Below are 25,215 nucleotides of genomic sequence, written 5' to 3'. Positions count from 1 at the left end.
GCTCACGTGGTTTTGACAGCGGGTACAGAGCAGGAAGTTGTAGGATGACTCCTTTTGGTCTTGAGAGAGACACCAACTGGATCGATGAGGTCAGAGGAAGACAGGCTTGGCTGCTCATATGCGGTGCTCACTCATTTCCCTGCTGCTTTCCCTTCTGGGTTTGACAGGCACTTGTGGCGACTGGAAGAATGTCTTCACTGTGGCCCAGAGTGAAGCCTTTGACACCGTCTGTCAGGAGAAGTTGTCGAGGCTCGATCCTGGTCTCTTCCCCTGGTCTGAATACTGCTGACTGATACCCGTCTTCTCCCAGATTGGGTTCTCAGTGCAGTCTTGGCTGTGCTGGAACTAGCTCTGTAGACAAGCTGGCCTTGAACTCAGATTCTTCTGCCTCTGCTTCCTATGCTCTGGGATTAAAGGACTGCATCTCCACAGCCTGATTGTCTGTTTGGAAGGCTGTAAATAAACCTTCCAAGAACTCTGTTAGCTACTCAGACTTAAAAATAAAACCTGTGCTTGTTTCTTTTTTTGTTTTCTTTTTCTTTCTTTCTTTCTTTCTTTCTTTCTTTCTTTCTTTCTTCCTTCCTTCCTTCCTTCCTTCCTTCCTTTCTTTCTTTCTTTCTTCCTTTCTTTCTTTCTTTCTCTTTGTCATCTCAATACAAGTTAATCATCTGGCATCAGGAAATCTCAACTGAGAAAACGCCTCCATCAGACTGTCCTGTGGGAGCTCCCAGCCCACTCAAGGTGGTGCTGTCCTTGGGGAAGTGACTCTGGTTGTTTGAAAAAAAAAATCGGTCTGGGCAAATGACAGGAAGCAAGTCCATAAACATCGTTCTTCCATGGTCTCTACTTCAGTTCCTGCCTCAATTTTCCAAGATAATGGACCTGCAAGCCAATTAAATTCTCTCGTCCCTATATTGCCTTTGGTCAGTGTTTTATCACAGCAATGAAATGAAGACTAGAATTCTGTCCTTTTCAGTGGCCTAGTGGCTCACATCACAAAACTCTGAGCAAAATAAGTTTTTGAAAACATGATGGACTCTATAGCACACATTCCTGTCCCTAGTTTCCAGAATTGAATTGCAGGAAGACATTCATAATACAACAGCAATGGATCATCACTGTTAGCCAGCTGCCCGGTGAATCTGTGGGTGTTGCAGGGGTCTGCACAGAGAAGTGTGTGCTGGCCTGAGCTTTATGTCCCCAGTCCTAAGGAGCACACAGCGTCAACTGATGTGGGATCCCTCTGTATGCTGTGAACCACTGCTTAATGAATAGAGCTGTCTTGGCTTACCGGAAGGGCAGAGCACAGCAAGGCTGGAAAATCCAAACAGATGCAGAGAGAGAGTAGGAGGAAAATGAGGAGTAGGGATTCCACTAGGTTAAGGGAGAAGTCTACACCGCATTAAATGTAGCAGAGTCAAATTGAAGATGAATTATTACGATGGGGAAGAGTCAGTTATTTCTTTTAGGAAAACTCAACTGAATTAGTAAGATTTTTCTTCTAGTTTCTGAAAAAAATAAGGACTGGAGAGATGGCACAGAGATTAAGAGTACTCTCTGCCTCTGCAGAGGACCCATGTCCAATTCCTGCACCCATATGGTAGCTCATAATCGCATGTAACTATAGTTCCAGGGGATCTGATGCTGCCTTGACTTTCGAGTGCTTCCATATACACATGGTACATGTACACGCACCTGGTGCACGTATATCCGTAAAATAAATATTTTCTTAAAAGGAAAAATAGTCTAATTATTCAGTGGTTCTCAACTTTTCCATTGCTGCAAGTCTTTAATACAGCTCTTGTTGTTGTGATTTCCCAACAATGCAGTTTTTATTGCTACTTCATAACTGTAATTTTGATACTGTTATGAATCATAATATAAATATTTGAAAAGCAGGATATATAACATAAAATCCCTTTTGGAGTTATGATCCACGTATTGAGAACTACTGATTAAGATTATTAAATTTGAAATATTGTTTAAATAGGACTGACTTCTTTATTGTAATTCACAGCAAATGTAACAGTGACTAACAGCAACATGGAAAATCTTCAGTTTCAGAGGTATAATATTTGTTATATATATGTGTGTGTATATACATGTGTGTGTTCATATGTGTGTATTTGTGAGTGTGTACTCTTGCGTGCATACTTGTGCATGAATACTTGTGCGTGCGTACTCATGTGTATGTATATATGTGTGTGTGTGTATATATGAGTTGTATATGTGTGTGTATTTGTATGTGTGTATATATGTGTGTATATGCATGTGTGTATGTGTGCATGTGTGTGAATGGGTGTATGTATGTATATATATATGCGTGTGTGTATGAGTGTGTATATGTGTGTCTATGTATGTGTGCAAGTGTGAATATGTGTATATGCATGTGTATATGTGTGTATGTGTGTGTATACATGTGTGTGCGTATATGTGTGTGTGTATGTGGATCTGTGTGTACTTGCAAGTGGTGCCTGCGGATGCCTGAAATGCACATCAGATACCATAAAGCTGGAGTTACAGGCAGTTTTGAGCCACACAATGTAGGTGCTGGGGTTTGAACTCTGGCCTGTGAAGAGTGGGGAGCACTTTTAACCCCTGACTTATCTTTCCAGCCCCTCTTTGAAGGAATAAACAGCAAACCTTCGCTCTGATTTCTGGGACTTAGAAAAAGAATTTTTCAGATCACTTTTCCAAAAAGTATGATTCTTGATTTTAACTTTGGGGATTCTAGACATTATCTTCATGCGTCCCACCTTCTGCCTGGTGATGCTTGTGTCTCTTAGGATCGTGGCATGAACTACAGTTCAGGTGATGTTAGCTGCACTGAGAATGACGCCAAGTCTAACATGTCACAAACATCACTCCCAACCAGAACTGTAAGAGAATCAGGGTCTCCTCAGTCTCCAACCCAACACTCTAAGACGGCCATTAAGTAAACATTCATTTTCAAACACGCTGAGAGTTTGAGTGTGTTTGTCATCTAAAGATTGTAAAGTGGTGAGGGAAAGTATATATAAAGGCAGGTGGAGACAGAGCACTGTGAAGTAACCCTGGAACCAGCTACCAGGACCAGGTGTGCATCTTGGAGCAGGATGTTTAGGAGAAATACGACACAGAAAAAGCTGTTGTTTCAAGACCAGTTCTTGCTGTTCCAGATCAGACGAACACCCCTCATCTTGTTCTCCTCCTTGACCCATGGATAATGCAAAATATTCAGGTTATTTTTCTTTTCCACATCTTGCAGTAGCTTCTGTGACTCTTCAGAAAGTGCAGATTCGTCCAGTCTGAAGAGAGGAAGAAAGCTGTTGACTCTTTACATCTACTAATTGTGGCGCTTATACAGGCACACGTGAAGGTCAGAGGACAGTTCACGGGATTCCATCATCCCCCTGCTACTATGTGTGTCCCGAGTGATCAGACTCAGCAGCAAGTGCCTTCATCCGCTGAGCCATCCACCATCCCAAGTTTGGTTGGCAATCACTTGCCTCTCCTTTACCCCATGAAGCCCTCTCTGTTACCCTAGGAGTGAAGGAAGGAAGACGCTGCATGTAAGAAGGCCTGATTCTCTTCCACAGAGTGGGGGTCCTCTTGTCTATGTAGATACAGACATCCGCGTGAAACATCTATCTAGATGCCAAGACTAAAGTTACAAACCACTGAAGCAAAAATGACTGTTTTCACCCATTTGATGGGGAATCTCAGCCAATCACATTAGGCCTAAGGTGTGGCCATTCGGGCTATAAAAGATTGAAGTGCCTTGCCTCCTGCCCCTTCGGTTTTCCGGCTCCATTGGTGTTCTTGGGATCTCGGGTCTTGTAAGTTTTCCCCTTTTTATTAAAAGCTAATTCTTTTACATAGTATTGGTCTGTTTATTCTATCGATCGACCACACCTGCTACACCCAATCATTGTTTAAATGCCTAACCATGATCATTATTATTCCTTATTCCTGCGTTATTACTTTAGTGTTGACTTTTCTCAAATTGTGAACACTAGTATAGCTGTCATCATCACCAATCTCATGCCATCTATGTTGTCTGTCCCTTTTGAGTCCCTACTCACTTTCTCCGAGATGCTTGAAGCTTATCCTACACCTTAGCTCATCCATGGATACAGCTGATGCTCATCTATTCCCTCTGCCTGCTTCCCCCACACTGTTATCACTAAGCTTACCTAAGAAAATAAAAATTATCAAATGCTTATTATCTTTACACTATATTTCAAAATCCATTAGTTTATTCTTTGAGAATTTCACATGGATACAATGGATTTTGATCATATCCTTTCCCCATTCCCCTCTCTGACCCCTCCACATTCCTTCCCTCACTTTGTGTCCTTTTCTTCCCCAGTAGCTCACGGACTCTCAGTTGTGATGCCCACACATGTGTGGAGGAAGGTGCATGCATGTGGCATATGCAACCTACCAGGGGACACATCCCTAAAGGACACAACTCTCCTTTCCCTGAGGCCACCAAATGTTTCTAGTTCCCCAGCTAGGGGTCCGGGTAATGACCCTCTCCTCCACCCATGCTGGAATGTTGACCTGCCTGAACTTGAACCTGGGTCACGCAGGCAGTCATGGCTACTGTCAGTTCATGGGTGCATCTACCTTGTCAAGTCTAGAAGAGGCTGTTTTGTAGAAGTCTTCCCGACTCTTACAATCTCCCTACCCCTTCTTTCTCAATGTGCCCTACCCTTGAAAGTAAGGGATCAGCCCCTTTAAAAAAGTAATGTCTTAATCAGTCAACACTCAATATGATTAATTTTTTTCTGGAAAAAAAATCCCTTAGATTTTTGTGCAGTAGTTCCCCCTGAATTTCACAAATTAAGATTGGGACACAGGTCTCTGGAGAAGTACAGCTGGCTTCCTCAATTTTCTTCCCCTTCTATCTGCTTTTGTCTTGCCTGGTATCCATAACCACAAGTCATTTGACCTGTGACTACAAAGAGTTAATACAGAGATCTGCCATGCTTATTGAGATCTGCTGCGCACTTCATCCCCTGACTCTCCAGCCTCCCCTTCAAGCACAGCATTCTCACCCCGATTTTCCTCTCTGCCCACACCCCAGCCTCCCCTACATTTCATCCTTGCTTACACATTACTCTCTGTAGCCCCAGAATAGGATCCAAGTCAGTGGGGCAAAGGTGCGAACCATTTTCCATTTCACAGAATGCTCAACCATCTTCCCAGGCACTCATATCATCAACCTGCACATACGGAGCAAGTTCTCAACAGAACTTTGATTTAGAACTCTGTACAGCAGCTTCAGACCCCTCCTGACTCTAGCCTGGGTTGAACATTCATGAGTAGGTACTGGATGTGGGAGGCGGTGTCTGTAACCACCTCTGTTGTGTGATTGGGTCTCCAGAAGATATGAGAATGACCAGCCAAGTTATGCCCAGTTACTGACCTGGCAGTTATAGGAGTAGCTGATCACTTTTGATTGGATTATGATACCAGCTTCACAGGGAGATTTAATGACTGCTACCATAAACACTGTCAACATCCCGTGGCTTAGGAGATCACAGGCCCCAGAGGGAAACCTACTGCTGTTCCCTTAAATGGGCCTCTTTGTAAAACTGCCCTCTAAATATTCACATTTGTGCCCATTAGATTCGTACTTCTCACAACTGTGGTCTAAGAACTTTTCAGTTAATGCAGGGATCACAACTTGTCGAAGGTGTTGAGAGCAAGTGATTGTGACTGCTGAGCTGTAGATTCGTCCTTGATGAACCTGCTCTACCAGGCGCAGGGCTTGTCATGACAGAAGGGGCAGAAGGACTGTGAAGAGCGGGGATGTGGAGAAGCACAATGGAATGCTCTCTTTAGACATGACATGAGCATTTATGCATCAGCTCACAGTTGATGCTGAGGTTGTTGGCATAAAACCTGCATTCAAAATTCCAACATGAATGAGGGGGACCCTGAACCCCACCCCTAGTGGAAGAGCTATTGGTAGCTGATTGGTGTTCTGTGAGAATGACTTCTAATATTGGTGTGTTTGGTGGTTGCCTATGCCCCAATGGATGACCCCATATCCATAAGTATAGTCAACAGGAACTAGAGTCAGGAGTTATTAATTGGGATTGGAGGGTCCCGGGGGTGTTTGAGGTTGGTAGTGGGGGCGGGATATTATCAAAATATGTTTTATATATGTATGAAAATTTGAAAGAATAAATAAAATTTTTATTAAGATTAACGTGGGCTGGAGAGATGGCTTAGAGGTTAAGAGCACTGGATCTTCCCCTAGGTGTGATAGGGTTCTATTCCCAACACTCACAAGGTGGCTCACAACTATCTGTATCTCCGTCCCAAGGGATCTGATGCCCTCTTCTTGCCTTTCCAGGCAGTGGGCAGGCATGTGGTACACAGAGTTACATGCAGAGACAACACTTGTACATAAACAAAAATGTTTTAAAAATAAATTTGTCATTGAATATCTTCAGAGACCATTTAAATGGCATATACAAAGTATACTACATATTCAAACTCATACTTATATTTTGTCAGTTTTATTATCACTTTTTGTTTTTTAAAATGTTATATGATACCCACATGTAGCATTTTCTTACAATGTGTGTATGTGTGGACTAGGACCCATATATTAGTGAGAATATGTGGTTTTTTATTTCTGCAATTAGGTGACCCTATTTGTCATACTTCTAAAAACACTAATTTTCTATAAATATTTTGATTTCATCATTCTTTAGAGCTGAATGATAATTTTACAAAATAAGTCAGCAATACCACTGTTGGGCATATATCCAAAAGATGCTCAATCACACTACAAGGACATTTGTATAACTATGTTCATAGTGTCCAGAACCTGGAAACAACCTAGATGCCCCTCCACTGAAGAATGGATAAAGAAAATACGGCACATTTACACATTGGAGTACTACTCAGCAATAAAGAACAACAACATCTTGAAATCTAAATGAAAATGGATGGAACTAGAAAAAAACTATCCTAAGTGAGGTAACCCAGACTCAGAAAGATGAACATGGTGTGTATTCACTCATAAGTGGATACTAGCTGTAAAGCAAAGGATAATGATCCTATACTTCATGATCCTAGAGAAGCTAAGTAACAAGGTGAACCCTAAGAAAAACTTACATAGATCTACCTGGAAAGAGGAAATCAACAAGATTGTTTGACAAAATTGGGAGCATGGGGGTGGGGAAAAAGGGAGGGTGGAAGGGGGAGAAGGGGAGCAGGGAGGCGAACATGAGGGAACAGGGTAGTCAAGATGGGGGAAGGACAGAGACAGAGGCAAGGAAAGAGATACTTTGATTGTGGGAGCCATTATGGTGCTAGCAAGAAATCTGGAACAAGAGAGATTTCCAGGGATCCTCAAGGATGACCCCGGCTAAGCCAAAGAGGATAGTGAGCCTGAACTGACCTTGCCCTGAAGTTAGATTGATGATTATTTTAAATGTCACCACAGAGCCTTCATTCAGCAACTGATGAAAACAGAGGCAAAGAACCTCAGCAGAGCACTGGGCTGAGCTCCCGAAATCCAGTAGAAGAGTGGGAGGGGTGAGAATATGAGCAAAGAGGTCAAGACTATGATGGGGATGCCCACTGAAACAGTTCGCCTGATCTAAAGGAGCTCACCAACTCCAACCATACTAGGAAGGCACCAGCGTAGGTTCAAACTAGTCCCTCTGAGTGTGGGTGACAGCTGTATGGCTGGGGCAGACTGGGGGGCACTGACAGCGGCACCAGGATTTTCCTCTATTGCTTGTAGTGACTTTTTTAGAACCTATTCTCTTTGGATGGATACCTTGCTCAGCCTAGATATAGTAGGGCGGGTCTTGGACCTTCCCCAAAGCAATGTGCCTTACCCTCTCTTAGGAGTGGATGGGGGTGCGGTGGATAGGTGGAGTGAATGGAAGGAGGGGAGGGAGTGGTAACTAGGATTGGTATGCTAAATAAAAAAGACAATTTGTTCTCTTTTTAAAAAAATAAAAGAAATAATAATAAATTTATTAAAAATTAAAAAAAGAAATAAACCAAGGTTTTTTTTAAAGAAGATGTTTGATATTATTTGGGGTAATCGCCACCAGAGGGTGGTACCTATGAATGGCTAGAGATCAGGGATGGTCCTCAGTGTCCTAGAGGATAAAGTTGGTCCTGCACAGCAGAACTCCCCAGCCCTGTGTCAACAGGGCTGAGCTTGAGCTGCCATAGAAGAGCTGCTCCAAAGTCACTCCCGACCCCGGACCCAGTGATCACTCACCCCAGCACCTTCACGGCGCAACCTCTGCAAGTCAAAGCCTCACACAGCAGCTCCACCCCATCATGGGCCAAGGTGACCCAGTCGAGGCTCAGCCTGGTCAGTGTTCTGCATGTGCTGAGAGCCAAGGCGAGGTCTACACAGCAGGCAGTGTTGAGCGAACACATGTCTGACCTGTGACAGGGAAACACCAGAAAAAGGATGAGGTATTTGGTGCCAGTTCTAGACTTCTGAGCAAAGACTTAACCAGGCCCAAATGTACACAGTGAGCGAAAACACTAAGCAAATCCAGATTTCATGGAACAGTACTTTTTTGTTTGTTTGTTTTGTTTTGTTCTTTCGAGACAGGGTTTCTCTGTAGCTTTGGAGCCTGTCCTGGTCAGGCTTGGCTTGAACTCACAGAGATCCACCTGCCTCTGCCTCCCGAGTGCTAGGATTGAAGGCCTGCACCACCACCTCCCGGATGGAGCAATATTTTTTATTTGAGAATCATACATGTATACAATGTATCTTGATTACATCTTTCTACTACCCCACACATCCAACTCCTCCCTGACCTCCCTATCCCCACCACTCCCAAAGTGATACCCTTTTTAAACCCACTAAGTCAATGGTTTTAAATTCAGGGGTCATTAACCCATTGGGGGTGGAATGACCTTTTCACGGAGGTCACATCTCAGATATTCTGCAGGCAGATAGTTACATACAGTTCATAACAGTAGCACAATTACAGTTATGAAATACTAATGGAAATAATTGTATGGTTGGTGTCACCACACAGAACGTGAGGAACTGTATTAAAGGTCACAGCATTAGGAAGGTTGAGAGCCACTGCACTAACTCAATTAGCATTGCCTTAGGTGCTTGGGTTTAGGACGATCCACTGGAGCACAGGTAACCAGGACTCCATCTCTGAAGAAGATTAACTCTCCTCCCATCAGCTGCCATCAGCTGCCAATAGCTCCTCAGCTGGGCTGGGGCTTCTTGAGGGCCTCCTCCATCCACTCTGGAATGCTGACTATTTGACTCATGCCAGATACTGTAAACTGGTGAAGAACCTGTGGCTGGGCAAGCTGTAGGCCCTAAGGAAGAACCCGTTACTATCGCTTTGCTATGGGGACATAACATAAAACTACCTTCTCAATCTTCCTAGTGTTGCAACCCTTTAATACAGTTCCTCATGTTGTGGGAACCCCCACACATACTACAAAATGATTTTTATTGTTACTTCATAGCTGTAATTTTGATACTGTTATGATTCATAATGTAAATATCTGTGTTTTCTGATGTCCTTAGGTGACCCCTGTGAAAAGGTCACTTAATTCTCAAAGGGGTCAGGACCCACAGGTTGAGAACCATTGTTCTAACCGCTTAGCATTATTTCTATATGTTAGTTCAACTCTCAAACCTCATGGGAGAAGCATCTCTTTGCAATGGCCTGGTTAATACAGAGACACACAGCTGGCCTACATTCTGAAAATGAGCGTAGGCTTAAACCAGACACAGTTCCCAGAATCCTCTCCAGTGCAGTCACCAGGACACTAAACACACTATGGATGACGGGAAAGAAGCAGATGCTACAAAGAAGCTGCACACATTTCCATCTCACACTGACCTTGTGACAAATCTGTTTTCCGTATACATGAAGGAGCTCAAGACTTGGCTGTGTGGGACCACATAGCTCCAAACGGCAGTGCCAAGACTCAACAGAAAGCCTTCCTGACCGTGCCATCTAAACACTCAAGCATAGACATAAAAGAACTTAGAAACTCTGTTCTGGACAGAAGGACTGGTGGGTAGGAGTATGGGCTGTACATGCGTGAGGACCTGGGTTCAGATCCACAGCACCAACATATAAGCTGGGCATGGTTGCATGAGGTTGTTGCCCCACATTTGAAAAGAGAAAGAGGTAGATCCAGGCGTCTTGGTGGCCAGTTAGCCTAGTCATGATGGTCAGCTTCAAGTTTGGTGAGAGACTGTCACAGGGGATTAAGGTGGAGGACAATGGAGAAGGCACCCCACATGTTCCCCTGATAGCATGCACGCAAAAGACCTGTAAAATAATGCACTCTACACTGCGGCAAAACTGGAAGAACTGAAGACCAGGTTCAGAGATGTACTCACTTCTTGTGTCGTCTAAAGTTTTCTATGTCACCATCTCCTGGGTTATAGATTTCTGAAAAATCTCTTTGCTGTATATGCATACGAAGTTTTTTTTAATTTTAGAGATTTTAGCAGACTGTATTCAACCAATGTCATTTTATTAGCATCACTAATATCAACAGTCAGTTCTTCGAATAGATCCAATACTTGGGTTTCAAATTTTTCTTTCTGGATGTCAATTAGGCTATCGATCAAACTCTGGTCACTCAGTGTCTTACTGCACTCTCCTTGATTCAAACTTTTAAGGCAGTTGAAGATAACCTCTCTCATCTCTCTGGGTGGTATCAAACCAAAGTGTGGGTTCAGCATGGCAGTGACTTCTTCAGCAGCAATGCCAAACACAAACATCCCTGTCCGGAGCCAGTGGGTTTGTCCATGAGCATACACTTCTCTTAGGAATTGGGGTAGGCTTCCAATGATGGGGTGGGTCTCGTCTTTGTCTTGTCTGAGTTAATAGAATACAGCAGCAAAATACGACTGTAGTGTTGGATGGGAAAGCATGAAGCAATCACCTTGATAATGGGGAAAATTCATTTTCAGCCACGATGCCTTCTCAGATTCAGAGATTCCATTTCTCCTGAGATCCTCAGACTTAAACGCAAATACCTGTTTCCACATTCCCTCTGCAGCCACGGTGCACAGAGTCTTTGGTCGGGCTCTGTCTAGATGGATGGTTGTCATACACAGATCTGAAGGAGCTCACCATAAATTTTGTGAACATAATTGGATCTGACGGACAAAAGAAGTTTGTTTCCTTTCCTCTGTCACACTGCCCCTTTATGGTACTACAGAACATCCAGCACATATAGGGACTAATGCATAATTCAGGCAATGCTTGCACTGAATAATCAAAGACTTCTAAGCCTTTCTCAACGTCGTTGAAAAAGCACACACAATAGAACTTTATAGACTCCTCACTGCGTCCTCCCACAGTTATCTCCCTTGGATACTATAGCAAGGGACAGATTTTGGGTGTACTTGGGTTTCCCAATTCAAGCAGCAGAGATGATTCTGGGAGCATTACTTTCTGTAGCAAACTACTCAAGACAATTTGTGTCGGCAGCGTCTTCCTCCAGTCGTCACACAAGTTTGTTTGGAGTTCCAGGTCAAATTTCAGGTAGTCAAATCCATCCAAGATAAACAAGATTTTCCTCGGATCGGATAAGACATCATCCAGTGTCTCTGAAGATGCAGACAACTGACTTAAGGGAAGCTGAGTTCGGCTTAACTCTGTGGTGCTGTTAAGTGAGACGAGAGAAAAGAAGAAAACATACTGAAATCTGTTCTTCCATAAGTCTCCTGATGCCCAATCCAACATTGCTTTTCTTAAGAATGTGGTTTTTCCAATAGATTCAGCACCAGTATGACTGCAGTGACTGGCTTTAACTGAGGATCAAATACTGTTTGCAACACCTTGTGCTGTAGTTTTACAATTTCTTGGTAGCTTTCAACAGGTATACGAATGAAGGTCTCCCAGTTCCATATGTGGTGAAATGTAGTCTTCATAATCTCTTTGTTTGATGAAATCAGAACACAAGAAAGTTAGGTCTAGGACACTTCTGAGAATGAATCACAGTTTTCTTAAATACACGTCTAGTGAATGATCTCCACACCTGGATGAGCGGTGAGGCCATGGGTCCTGAGGACAGAAAAGGAGGAGAGCCACCCACCCTTCCCTGCAATAAGTTTCTATTTCCCTTCAACAGGGTTTTCCTCCCTTTACCCTCCAAAGAATGGTTAGGCCCCACCCCAGCCCCAACCAACTAACACGTTCTTTCTACACCGACTTCTCTAGATAGAGACCTCTATTGCATGCAAGTCTTCCCATGCTTGTGAACTTGCATGGAAGAGTTGACTGACTCACACCTGACTCAAATCCCTGTGCTAAAGGGGGTATGAGAATATTTTAGGGCCAATAGAGGAGAAGGGGGTTCTCCAGAAGGCAGGGGTACCAGCTGCAGTACAACATGAATTCTGGGTACCGCACTGCAAATTTGCAAAGGGCCTGGTTCCTTTCCGGCGCAACAGTCATAAATACTTCATCTGTTCACAGCTTCATGAGTTAGGGCTCAGAACACTGTGACACAGCCTAAGGCTTTCATACCCCCAGTAGTCATTACAGGTCATTCGATTTGAATTCTTCAATTTTCTGTACATGTTTACAATCCGATGCTTAGTCAAAGCAAGATTTAATTCAGGCAACAAGGCAGTGTGAAACGACCTCTGGGGTCCTATGATTTCACATCTAAGGATAACAATCCTGACTGGGTGTTGCATTGTCCTGGGTTCAACCACATGCATCTTACAGTTTTAGGTACATTATTTAATGTATCTGGATCAACGTCCTAAGTGAAATGGGGTTACTAGAAAGTGTTCCTCTTTCCATTCATGGAGGTAGTTAGCAGGCAGCTGGTATGTCATTAGTATCACACTTTGATATTTTCCCGTGAATTTCTGGCACCAGGCTTTCCGAGGGCAAGAGCCTACTGTTGTATCTGAGACTTGTTAAAAACAAGGATAAATGCTTATCCTAGATCAGCTTAAGGCACTTAAGGAATAAGTGTTCTATTAGTCTCTTTTTTGTGTTTTATTTCAACATATATTTATCCCAAAAGCTGGCATGTTCACCATGGACAAATATTGTGCAATGATAGTTTGGTTCTCACACATCCAAGTAAATGTTCTTTGACTGTGCCTCAATTCTTTGATTTTTCACAGGAGTTTTGATTTTCCACCAAATGAAAGTCAAAAGTAGCTCTCTAGTTTTCTATTAAACCAAGAAGAGCAATAAATGTTGTTGGGCCTATTTATTTCTTATTTATTTCCTGATCTTTGCCTGTATGTCCAGGATTGCTTCTTTACAAGTAGATTCTCTAGATACTGGTGCAGTACATTAGGCCTCTGATAGGGATTCTTGAGTGTATCGGAAAACAACTCATGCTCTCCCTGGGGTCAGGTGGACACTGGAGTAACCCCAGGACTCAAGAGGGAAAGGAAACATTGACTTCAGTTAATACGTTTGCCAGACTTAAATGTCCTGGGACTCACCTGGGAAAATATGGAAAGAAGTGACTTCCTGAAGGATAACAGGCTCCGAATGACGTGTTGATGTTTTCCTGGGAGGACTCGGTGTTAGCATGATGGTGCAAGAGGAAAACAGTGTGGAGGAGAGTATTCCCTGGAAGGACACACAACAAATCCCTTCATCTACCCTTGAGTGCACTGATTCACGCTTGACTACAAGACCAATTTGGAACTTAGATTCTCCCAAGGGAAACATGGAAAACTTTTCCTAACTTCTGCCCAGCTACTCATTAAGATCTAACAAACTTCTAGCCATCATCATTAAGTATCAGGAGGTAAAAATGAGATTTGCTCTGGGGATGAAGGAGTTTTCCTTCGTGGGAGCTTTCCCAACTGCAGACAATCTCAGTGACACCACGGATGACACAGTAATGAACTCTCTGAAGGATGTCACATCCAGGTACACTGTTCTCCTTTGAGCACTGGAAACCTGGACTCTTTGGGAGTCCCCCTTACAACAGTGCTTTGAAAATAAGGGACACTTAAGTTCCTTGCATTCTTTCTCAGTCCAAGGGCTACACCGAGGTCTTCGATGGACGAGGCACTGTGAAGTATGCGCAACGGGAGATGTGCTCAGGAGTTGGCCTTCATCCTGCGAGCATCCTCAGCCTTGCTGTGGCTTCAACGGTGGGATCCTTTCAACCACAGACCTTTCAAAATTCCCTTCTCCCTTCTTCACTGTTCCTTATCTTCGGAAACCAGCATGAACCATGGTTTCTTCTGGATGTCTGCAGTTCAGTTCAAGCGGGTCAGTGTCTTGTTTTAGTCACAAGGAAACGTCCGTTTCCCAGATCAGCATTCAGCTGGAAACAGCATTCAGTGTGACATCTGGTGTGTGGGATGGTGGAGTTTAGCTGGTTACGGAGGCTGAGTGTTCCTATGGAAAACATACAACCGAGTAAGATGCAGACCAAGCATCGGCTTGCTAAGGGTATACTTATGATTGTGTTAATGGGTTCAAATATGACTGAGATGGTACAAGTAAGTCAGTCTCTGAGACCTGACTCTTTAGAACAACAATTGAACTAGATAAAATTGTTAATAAGTGAGACTCATTAACAAATGAGGAATTTTTGTGTAGAGGATACATACGCAAACCTAGGTTCACCTGAGTGATGAGAACACTAGAGGCTTTATCAGAAATGATTGGTATTCTGTTATGTGCATGCATAGTATCAAATTTTCTCAAAAGCCAATACATTGATTTCCTGCTATTAACTCAGAGACACAACTTTACTGGTAGCATGTAAACATTTATTTTTAACACATTACTACAGCATAAAGAAATGATATTGAATAGTGATGAGGAATTGTGTACTTATATCATCCACTCTCCTGTATTCACAGACCAAGACCATAGTGTTCAAATGTGTGCCATTGTGGTTTTGACCAATAAAGATAGAATTGCAGCGTCCATACAATTTTCATCTTGAGGCAGGAGGAATGCAATAAGCACAAAAACTTATTCTGAGTTAATGTCCGTGCATTGTTCTCCATGCAAAGCTACTGTAGTGTCTCCCTTCTCAGGAGAAGAAACCACCCCCAATCAATTGGTAAGCTTGGAGAACAGAGCAAAGCTTTGAGGACAGAACCATCCCACCTGATGGTCACTCCAGTGCCCAGTGAAGAGCTCTCCATGTCTGCTCATAGCAAAGCCCTGAAAACCACTGAGGAAACTGCCCTCCAGATCCTCTTGCTTTGCCAGATTGGGATTGGGATTGTGGCCAACATCCTTCTGTTTATCCATAATTTCTCTCCAGTCTTCGCTGGCATTCGACTAAAGCCCACACAGGTGATCCTTTGCCATGTGGCTGTGGCCAATGTTTTGATTCTTCTCATCACTGGGTTTCCAAACAATATGATGGTTTTTGCTCCAAGAAATCCTCTGACTGACCTCAAATGTAAACTTCAGTACTTCATTCGCCTGGTGGTTCGAAGCATAAACTTGTGCTCCACCTGTGTCCTGAGCACTCATCAGTTTGTCACTCTCATTCCTGGTACTTGGGGCAGGGTCATGCTCAGAGGAAAGGACCCAAATTTAGTGAGTTATTCTTGTTACAGTTGTTGGTTGCTCGGCATCTTAAATAATATCTACATTCCAATGAAAGTCACTGGTCCACAGAAAACAGGCAATGACACTGTTTCTAAAAGCAAGATGGTCTGTTCCACCTCTGGCTTTAGTGTAGGCATTGTCTTCTTGCGCTTTGCCCATGATGCCGCTTTCATCAGCATCATGGCCTGGACCAGCGTCTCCATGGTGCTTCTCCTATATAGACATCGCCAGCGAACCCAGTGTATCCACACTCCCAATCACAGAGGCCATGCTGAGACCAGAGCAGCCCACACCATCCTGTTGCTGGTGGTCACATTTGTTAGCTTTTACCTCCTGAATTTTATTTGTATCGTCTTTCAGACTGTTTTAATGGGCTCTCGTTTCTGGTTGAGGCATGTAGGTGAGGTTTTGGCTGTTAGCTTCCCCACCGTCTCTCCCTTACTGTTGCTCTCAAGAGATCCTAAGGATCCTTGTTCTTTGCTCTTCAAGCATTGCAAACCAGAGTAAGTAAAAATTAAAAACCCATGCCTGTGGTTGGCAAGGGAGCTAACTGTCCCCATTGCCAACTGTAGCACTAGGGAGAGTGGGCGTGGCTCCTCACCTGGGCAGCACAGTAGAGCCGACCCCTATTGACAAGGATGCTTGTGAATTGGCCCCGAGAACATGAGCTTGGGAGATCTGGCTTTGCCCCTCATCTGCTTTGTGTTGTCATGGGTAGAGGAGAAATGCCCTCTCTCAACCCAACTCTGCCTGTAGTGGGTAGGGGAGCCGGCGTGGAAATCTTAGGAGCAGGAGAGCTGTCCCTGCCCCTTACCAACTGCAGCACTTGGGAGAGGGGCACCTGCACCTCACCTGAGCAAGGCAAAAGAGTGGGCCCTGATGGCATAAGTGTGGGAGAGACAACCCCAAGGGCATGAAAGAAGAACAAGTGCTGACCCTTGCTCACTGCTGCAAGGAATGAACTAGCCAGGAGAATGCTAACAAGCTCACCCTGGTGGTGAGGATGGGGGAGAACTGACAAGCTGACCAACCTTGCAACTACCCAGGCCCAGAACCAGAGTTATGAGTTGGCTCACCCCAACATCCACCCCATCTTTGATCTTCTAGAGCTTGTGAAGGGACTGGCCCTGCAGACCCAGAGCTGCAGGATCTCCATGACAGAGGACAACAAGATATCCAATAGGAGCTCCAGTGAGGGCCAGTGTTAACAGTGTAGCAGAAAGCAGAGACTGAATCCGAGTGGTGACTCCTGGGTATGAACACTCGCCAGTAAAGGTGTATGGACTAGAGCATAAACTGTGTCGCTGACTGCATCACACTACATCTTCCATGGCAAGGGTTTTCTTTCTTTTCTTCTCTTGCATCTTATTTTATTGGGGGGAAGGTTGCAGGGGCAGAGAGCAAATATGGAGGACAGGGAAGTGAATGGCATCAAGATGCATAATGTGAAAGACACAGAGAATAAGAAAAAAGGAAGTTAAAAAACAAACCTTGGGGCTGGAGAGATGGCTCAGAGGTTAAGAGCATTGCCTGCTCTTCCAAAGGTCCTGAGTTCAATTCCCAGCAACCACATGGTGGCTCACAACCATCTGTAATGGGGTCTGGTGCCCTCTTCTGGCATGCAGGCATACACACAGACAGAACATTATATACATAATAATAAATAAATATTAAAAAAAACAAACCTTGATGATAGCTTTATTAATATAGCCTTAAATATTTTACTTCACAAATATGAGCTTAACAGCTTTTTCTATGAGCCAGGCATGGTGCTCACTGCTTTTAATAGTAAAATAATATGGTTGTAATTATTTTGTTGATGTGAAATGATTTCTGGTCAGGATCTGATTGACTCAGTGGGTGAGTTATCTATGATCCTCCATTCTCTTGTATGTAATTGTGTCTGCTGCAGGCTTGTCTAAAACAGACTGAACCCCTCAGCCTTAAACATCAGCTTAATGGGTTATAAGGTCTGCTCCTTCTAACAACACATTATACTTCAGATAAATATTTACTCCCTTAAACAAAATAGAATTTATTGTTATCACTAAATTATTTCCTTCATTATTGATTCGTTGTGGATTTTACACCACATCCTGATTCCCACTTGTCTCCCCATCTCCTCGAATCTGCTCTCTGCCCTTGCAACCTCCCCACAACAAAAACCAAGTTTAAAAGAAAAAATCAAAACAAAACAAAAATAGAACCAAAAATAGTAAGATCTTGTGGAAGTTGCAGTATGGCCCATTGAGATGCACAGTTTACTCTTCAGTCCATTCATCTTTACTTGCAAGTGTCCCTTGCCTCAAGTCATTTGTCTGATTTGAGCCCTCTGCTTTCTGCTACACCCTGATAATGGACCTCCCTGGGGCTCCTCTGGGATAGCCTGTTGTCCTGTGTCCTGAAGATCCTGCAGCTTTGGATCTGTAGGGTCGGTCCCTTCACAGGCTCCAACAGATCATAGATGGAGTGGATGTTGGGGTGGGCCAACTCTTAGCACTGGTTTTGGGCTGGGTTGGTCACCTCACTGGATTTCCCTTATCATTACTACCTGGATGAGCTCCTCAACACTGCATTGGCAAGTTCATCCAATACCACTAAGAAGGAGCAAGGAACAGGGCCAGTTCTCTGCTCACGGGCTCTCAGATGTGGCCCCCTCACTTGTATCACCAGGGCCAGTTTTATTGTGTTTCCCAGACGAGGTGCAGGGCCTTCTCTCCCAATAGCTGTAAGAGATATACAAGGGGGAAGAGGGGTCATCTGCTGTGGGATAATGCTCTTGTACACTATAAAGATTTGTCACTTGTATTAGTTTATTAAAATGCTGATTGGTCAGGAACTAGGTAGGAAGTATAGGTGGGGTGACCAGAATAAGAGAATTCTGGGAGGAGAAAAGGGAGAGACATAGTTACCAGCTAGATGCAGAAGAAGCAAGATGAGAATGCCTTACTGATTTAAGTTGTAAGAGTCAGTTAATAATAAGCCTGAACTAAAAGGACAACCAGTTTATAATTAATATAAGCTTCTGTGTGTGTTTCTTTGGGACTGAACAGCTGTGGAAACAGGCAGCATAGAAGCTTTCATCTACAAATGGCACCCATCATGGGGCAAGAATTTTCACATAAAGCCTGAGAAAGCTTTTTAAAAGGATTTTAGATAGACAAGAACAGAGTCAAATGCAGCTTCTTGATAACCATCTTTATTCCAGTGGGCTCTGTTTGCTAGAGGCAAGTAGAAGCATGGCTTCCTTAAGAGAGGTTTCCTTAGCAAAGAGAACCCGAAGAGAGACAGACATACATGGATCCCACAGGAGGGGAAATGGAGAATATCTCCAGTCATAGAGAGGGAGAAGAGGCATTATGACCAAGCGGCCAAGATGGGTTTTCCTAGAGAAACAACTGACTTGAGCTAGTGGGAGTTCACTGATCCCAGACTGACAGCTGGGGAACAAGATAAGACCAAACTGGGTCCTCTGAATGTGGGTGACGGTTGTGAGTCATGAGCAGTTTATGGGGCCACTAGCAGTGCAACCGGTATTTATACCTAGAGCATGATCTGGCTCTTTAGAGTCCATTATCTATAGAGGGATAACTTGCTCAGCCTAGATACAGAGGGGAGGACCTTGGTCCTGTCTCAAATGATGTGACAGATTTTGCTGACTCCCAATGGGAAGCCTCACCCTCTCATGGGAGTTTGTGGGGAGATGATGGGAGAAGTAGGAGGATGGAAGAGGGAACTGGGATTGGTCTGTAAAATAAGACTGTTTTAAAAACAAAAAATAGAGGTTTCCTGACTCAGAGTTAGTGACGAAAACCTAGCAGCTCTTTTAAGAGACCCTGCCACCAAGCACTTAAATGTTGTTTGTGAGCAGCTGAGGGCATGCATGGACTTAGAAACTCCACAAAGTTGTGGTAATAAATGTGGATCTCACCTGTACCTCCACTATGAAGCTAGACTCTCAGAAAGCTAAGGAATGGGGCAGAGCCAGCTTCCAAAGCCACACCTTTAAACATAGCCACGCTGCTTAGCAGATTTAAGACTCATGTACTCAGAAGAAGATAGATATATAAGGTAAAGAGAGATTCAGAGGGGGAAAAGCCTCTAAATGGTTTACACATGTTAAAAAATATACATAGGCTTGGGAGAGAAAAGAAAAAAGATAGAAAATCCTTTAAAAAATAGATTAGTCTGACAAGGTGGCACATACCTTTAATCTCAGCACTAGGAGATTATGAGGCAGAGGCAGGCAGATCTCTGTGAGTCTGAGGCCAGTCTAGTTGACAGAGAGTTCCAAGACAGCCAAAGATACACAGACAAACCCTGACTCAGAAAATAAAAATTAAAAAATAAAATGAAAGAAGGAGAGGGAAAAAAAGCTACGTTGTGTCCAGTTATGCCAACATAAAGAAGAATGCAAATAGACCTATAATTATCCCCACAAACAAAACTCAAGTCCAAATTGATTAAAAACCCAATATAAATCCTGCCACACTGAACCTGATAGAAGAGAAAGTGAGAAGTAGCCTTCAATGCATAGACACAGGAGACTACTTCTTAAATACAACACCAGTAGCACAGACACTGAGAGTAACAAAAACAAATGGGACCTCCTGAAACTGAGAAGCTTCTGTAAGGCAAAGGACACAGTCAATAAGACAAAATGACAGCCTACTGAATGGGAAAAAGATTTTCACCAACCCTACATCAGACAGAGGACTGATCTTCAAATATGTAAAGAACTCAAGAAATTAGACATAAAAATTACAAATAATCCAATTAAAAATATGGTACAGATTTAAACAGAATTCTCAACAGACGAATCTCAAATGGATAAAAGACACTTAAGGAAGTGTTCAACATCCTTAGCTATCAGGGAAATGCAAATCAAATCAACTCTGAGATATCATTTTACACAAGTCAGAATGACTAAGATCAAAAACACCAATAATAGCTTATGCTGGAAATGATGTGGAGTAAGGAGAATACTCCTCCATTGCTGGTGAGATTTTACAACCACTCTGGAAATCAGTATGGTGGTTTCTCAGAAAACTGGGAATCAACCTACCTCAGGATCCAGCAATACTGCTCTTGGACATATACCCAAAGGATGCTCAATTGTACTATAAAGGCATTTGTTCAACTATGCTCATAGCAGCGTTATTTGTAATAGCCAAAACATGGAAACAACATAGATGCCCCTCAACTGAAGAATGGATAAAGAAAATATGGTACAGTTACATGATGGAGTACTACTCAGTGGTGCAAAACAATGACATCTTGAATTTTGCATGCAAATGGATGGAACTAGAAAATACTATTCTGACTGAGGTAACCCAGACCCAGGAAGAGGAACATGGTGTGTACTCACTCATAAGTGGATACTAGCTGTAACACAAAGGATAATGAGGCTATAGATCCCAACCCTAGAGAAGCTAAGTAACAAGGTGAACCCTAAGAGAAATGTATATAGATCCCCCTGGGAAGATCTCATGATTTGGAGCATGGGAGTAGGGGGAGAAGGGAGGGCAGAAGGAGAAGAGAAGTGGAGAAGGGGAGGAGGGAAGAGAACTTGAGGGAATGGGATAGTCGAGATGGGTTAAGGACAGAGACAGAGAACAAGGAAAGATATCTTGATTGAGGAAGCCATTATGGGTCTAGCAAGAAACCTGGTACTAGAAAAATTCCCAGAAATCCACAAGGATGACCCCAGTGAAGACCCCAAGCAATAGAGGAGAGGGTGCCCAAACTGGTCTTGCTCTATAGTCAGACTGAACAATATTTTAAATGTCACCATAGAACCTTCATCCAGCAACTGATGGAAACAAAATCAGAGGCCCACAGCAGAGCACTGGACTGAGCTCCCAAAGTCCAGTAGAAGAGTGGGAGGAGTGAAAATATGAGCAAAGAGGTCAAGACCATGATGGGGACACCCACTGAAACAGCTTATGTGAACTAATAGGAGCTCACCAACTCTGGCCGACAGGGAAGGAATCAGCATAGGACCAAATTAGTCCCTCTATGTAGTGAGGGGCCGGCTTGTTGGGGTTTCTGTCCGGCCCAGTACCCCAATAAGCCAGCAAGTCCCAAGGAAAATCACACACAAGACTCCATAAGATTATAAACTGATTGACTCATTAGGTCAGGCTTCTTGTTAACTCTTATAACTTATATTAACCCATTATTCTCATCTATGTTAGCCATAATGGCTCTGTGCCTTTTTCAGCTGGGCAGGTTACATGCTGTCTCTTCGGTGGTCTGCGCAGGAGTGGCAGAGGAACCTCTCTGCTTCCCAGAATTCTCCTGTTCTCATTGCATCACCTCTACTTCCTGTCTGGTTTTCCCGCCTATACTACCTGCCTGGCCAATCAGCGTTTTATTAAAATACATGATTGACAGAATACAGACAATTCTCCCGCATCACCTCTAAATGTGGGTGACAGTTGTATGGCTGGGGCAGACTGTGGGGCCACTGGCAGTGGCACCAAGATTTATCCCTACTGCTTGTATTGGCTTTTTGGAACCCATTCTCTTTAGGTGGATACCTTACTCAGCCTAGATATAGTAGTGAGGGCCTTGGTCCTTCCTCAATGCAATGTGTCTTACTCTCTCTGAGGAGTGGATGGGGGTAAAGGTGGAGGGAAAGAGAGGAGGAGAGGGAGTTGGAACTGAGATTGGTATGTAAAATGAAAAAAGGTAGTTTTTCTTTTTAAAAATTAAAAAAAATCTAAAAAGGCACATAAAGAGGAAAAATATACAGATAAAGAACCTAGTTCATTAGGTTGTTTTGTTTGTCTCAAGATTTGTGTGTGTGTGTGTGTGTGTGTGTGTGCATGTTTGTGTGTGTGTGTGTGTGTGCATTTTGTGTGTGTGTGTGTGTGTGTGTGTGTGTGTGTGTGTGTGAGTGTGGATGTGTACACATGAGTGAGTGCATTTCCTTAGAAGGCCAGAAGAAAGAGTTTGATCCCTTGGAGCTGGAGCTACAGACAGCTGTGAAACGCCTGATACTGGTGCTGGGAAACAAACTCAAGTTCTCTGGAAGATTAACAAATGCTCTTGGCCACGTAGTTACCTCTCCAGCCCTCCATGAATTTGTTTGAAGGGGTTCTCTATAGGAACTACTGTTAGACCTTAGAAAAGGAAATCTCCCTGAGATTCCTGCCTTTTCCTCGGTCTCCCCTTACCCACACACAGGCTAAGGTGGATGTTACTTTACATATGTACCTAAATATCTACTACCCTTTTGTGGCTATATCGCTGATTGTGTCTGTTCCCTTCTCGCTCTTCTACTGTATATATAAAAAAATGACAGAAGATAAATCCCTCTGTCTGTATCAGTTCTTCATCTGAGTGATGCCGACTCTCCTCGGCAATTCTCAGTGACAAAGCCAAGGCGCCTGCCTCCAGCTGGATGATAAGGAGACTGGCAAACACAGGCCATGTGCACACAGGCAAGTGCTTTCAAATATCACTGTGGTGGTCTGAACAAAAATGGCAGCTATGGGTGCTCATAGGGAACGGCATTATTGGGAGGTTTGGCCTTGGTGGAGTAGGTGTGGCCTTTTTGGAGAAAGTGTGTCACTGGGGGTGGGCTTTGGGGTTTCAAATGCTCAAGCCAGGCCCAGTGGCTCTCTCTTTGCTTCCTGCCTGAGAATCTGGATGTAGGACTCTCAGCTCCTTCTCTAGCACCCTGCCTTCCTGCTGCCACCATGTTCCCTGCAGTGATAACAAAGGTCTAAACCTCTGAACTGTAACCAAGCCCAACTAATGCTTTCCTTTATGAAAATTACAACATGATCGTTGGTCTCTTCACAACAATTGAAATCCTAAAACAGAACTTGACACCAGGAGTGGGATATTGCTGTGACAGGCCTGACTATGCTTTTGTTTGAAGGCATGCGGACTTTGGGGTTTGGATTAGGAAAATAACTGAATACTTTAAGTGAGCATTAATGGGCCGTTCTAGTAGAGGCATGGAAGATTGTTGTGCTGATGGTGGTTTGAACTCCAGAGGCCTGGCTCAAAAGGCTTCAGAGGAAATACCAGTAAAATGGTCTAAAGACCATTCTTGTATTGTTATTTTAACAAAGAATGTGACTGTTTTCTGCCCTTGTCCAAAGAAAATCTATGTGAGGCTAATTAGAAGAGTTATGGATTAAAAGCTTTGGCAGAAATTTCAAGATAGCCTAATATTGACTGTGTGGCTTAGTTATTAGCAGCCATGCTTTGCAGATAAATAAAGAAAAGGAGCAAGCGGAGAAAGAAAAAATACAATATGTATAATTTGGGGGAGAAAAGAGCCACCAGGAACTGTAATGGAGTCAATCCCAGTGCTCAAAGAGATAAAAAAATAAAGAAAATCTTGGTGCTAAATGGAATAGAGTGGGGACCTCAGAGCATGACCCCACCCAGGTAAGCATCCAACTTGTGAAAAGGAATTAAAGAAAAGATTAGGACCTCGTATGGTAGCACATATCTTTAATCCTAGTTTGCCCAGGTGGTTGTCAGTCTTTCTTTGGTCTAGTATTTCCTCACTATATCCCTTTCTCCCCCCCTTTGAAATGGTATTGTATGTCCTTGCATTGTGTGTGGGATGTATATGATCTTCTTCTTGATTTTGATTTTACAGGAAATTACAGTTAAGCAATTGCCTTAAGCCTTGGGGGAGACTTTTAACTTTGGACTTTTTAAAAACTTTATTGGATATATTTTATTTTCTTTCTTTTTAAAAACATAATTCTTTATTGATTCTTTGGGAATTTCATATCATAATCCATTCACCTCTTCAGTCTTCCATATCTGCTCCTCACCCCTACACCATGCTCCCCAAAGAACCCCCCAAATTAATTAAAAGGTAAACAAACAAACAAAACAAAAACCCACCTTGCTCCTCCACCTTTCCTGTCTCTCCAATACCTCTCCATTCTTCCTGGTGGCAGTGGGTGATTTTGCCCAATCAGTTCTACCAACAAAACGTTCATTGCCATGAATCATTGGTCTGGTTCAAGTCCTCTGGCACCCCATCCTCCCTGGGCCTTACTGTCTTAGGGTTTTTATTGCTGCTATGAAACACCATGACAAAAGGACAAGTTGAGAAGGAAAGGGTTTATTAGGCTTACACTTTGGTGATGTTGTTCATCACTGAAGGAGGTCAGACAGCAACTCAAACAGGGCAGTTACCGGAGGCAGGAACTGATTCAGAGGTCTTGGAGGGGGACTGTTTCTTGGCTTGTCTCCATGGCTTGATCTGCCTGTTTCCTTACAGAACCCAGGACCACCAGCCCAGGGATGCACCACCCACCATGGACTGGGGCCTGACCCATTGATCACTAAATATGAAAATGTCTTACTGTTGGGTCTCTTCGAGGCATTTTCTCAGCTGAGGCTCCTTCCTCTGATGACTCCAGTTTGCGTGTCTAGTTGACACACAAAACCAGTCAGGACACTCACCAAAGCTCCTCTGGGACATCCTGTTGCTGCCCAAAGTCATGGAGATCCTGCAGTTATTGTTCCACAGGACCAGTGCCTTCATGCAACCCAGAAGGTCTGACTATCTGAAACTGCAATAGCAGTATTCTAGAGGTTTTGACTCGGTTTGGGGAGCTCTTCTGTCTCAGATCATAAGGGGCTGTGAATCAGAAGCCATTGGGAGCCACAGGTGAAGACAGAGAGGCTC

General features: G+C 43.5%; 3 protein-coding genes across 9 annotated transcripts in view; 2 read left to right on the top strand and 1 right to left on the bottom strand.

Annotated features, from left to right (window-relative positions):
• LOC146895955 (sulfotransferase 2A6-like) overlaps window positions 1-912 on the top strand; it is a 58,994-nt gene extending 58,082 nt beyond the window's left edge. For 6 of the 7 annotated variants that reach the window (XM_087909326.1, XM_087909329.1, XM_087909323.1 and 3 more), the window contains one exon: window positions 168-912. In XM_087909326.1, the coding sequence (XP_087765452.1) occupies window positions 168-289 (122 nt within the window). In that variant the 3' untranslated portion in view covers window positions 290-912. The remainder of the gene's footprint in view (window positions 1-167) is intronic. The other variant, XM_087909333.1, reaches the window with a different exon arrangement.
• Window positions 913-3,051: 2,139 nt separating this feature from the next.
• Window positions 3,052-11,911, bottom strand: Nlrp9 (NLR family pyrin domain containing 9). The gene is given in 6 exon segments (XM_048426947.3): window positions 3,052-3,287; window positions 8,246-8,416; window positions 10,367-10,458; window positions 10,460-11,066; window positions 11,068-11,770; window positions 11,773-11,911. Coding segments are annotated over 6 exon segments (1,866 nt in total). The 3' UTR covers window positions 3,052-3,133.
• A 3,178-nt stretch (window positions 11,912-15,089) lies between these two features.
• LOC125395456 (vomeronasal type-1 receptor 4-like) lies at window positions 15,090-16,049 on the top strand. Its single transcript, XM_048426866.3, has one exon. It carries the CDS (start codon window positions 15,093-15,095, stop codon window positions 16,047-16,049), a length of 957 nt encoding a protein of 318 aa, XP_048282823.3. The 5' UTR covers window positions 15,090-15,092.
• Window positions 16,050-25,215: the final 9,166 nt, after the last annotated feature.

This window comes from Myodes glareolus, chromosome 1, assembly GCF_982192425.1.
Source record: "Myodes glareolus chromosome 1, mMyoGla1.1, whole genome shotgun sequence".
NCBI lineage: Eukaryota > Metazoa > Chordata > Mammalia > Rodentia > Cricetidae > Myodes > Myodes glareolus.
Note: the sequence above shows the minus strand (reverse complement) of the source record. Positions and strands in the feature narration are given on the sequence as shown.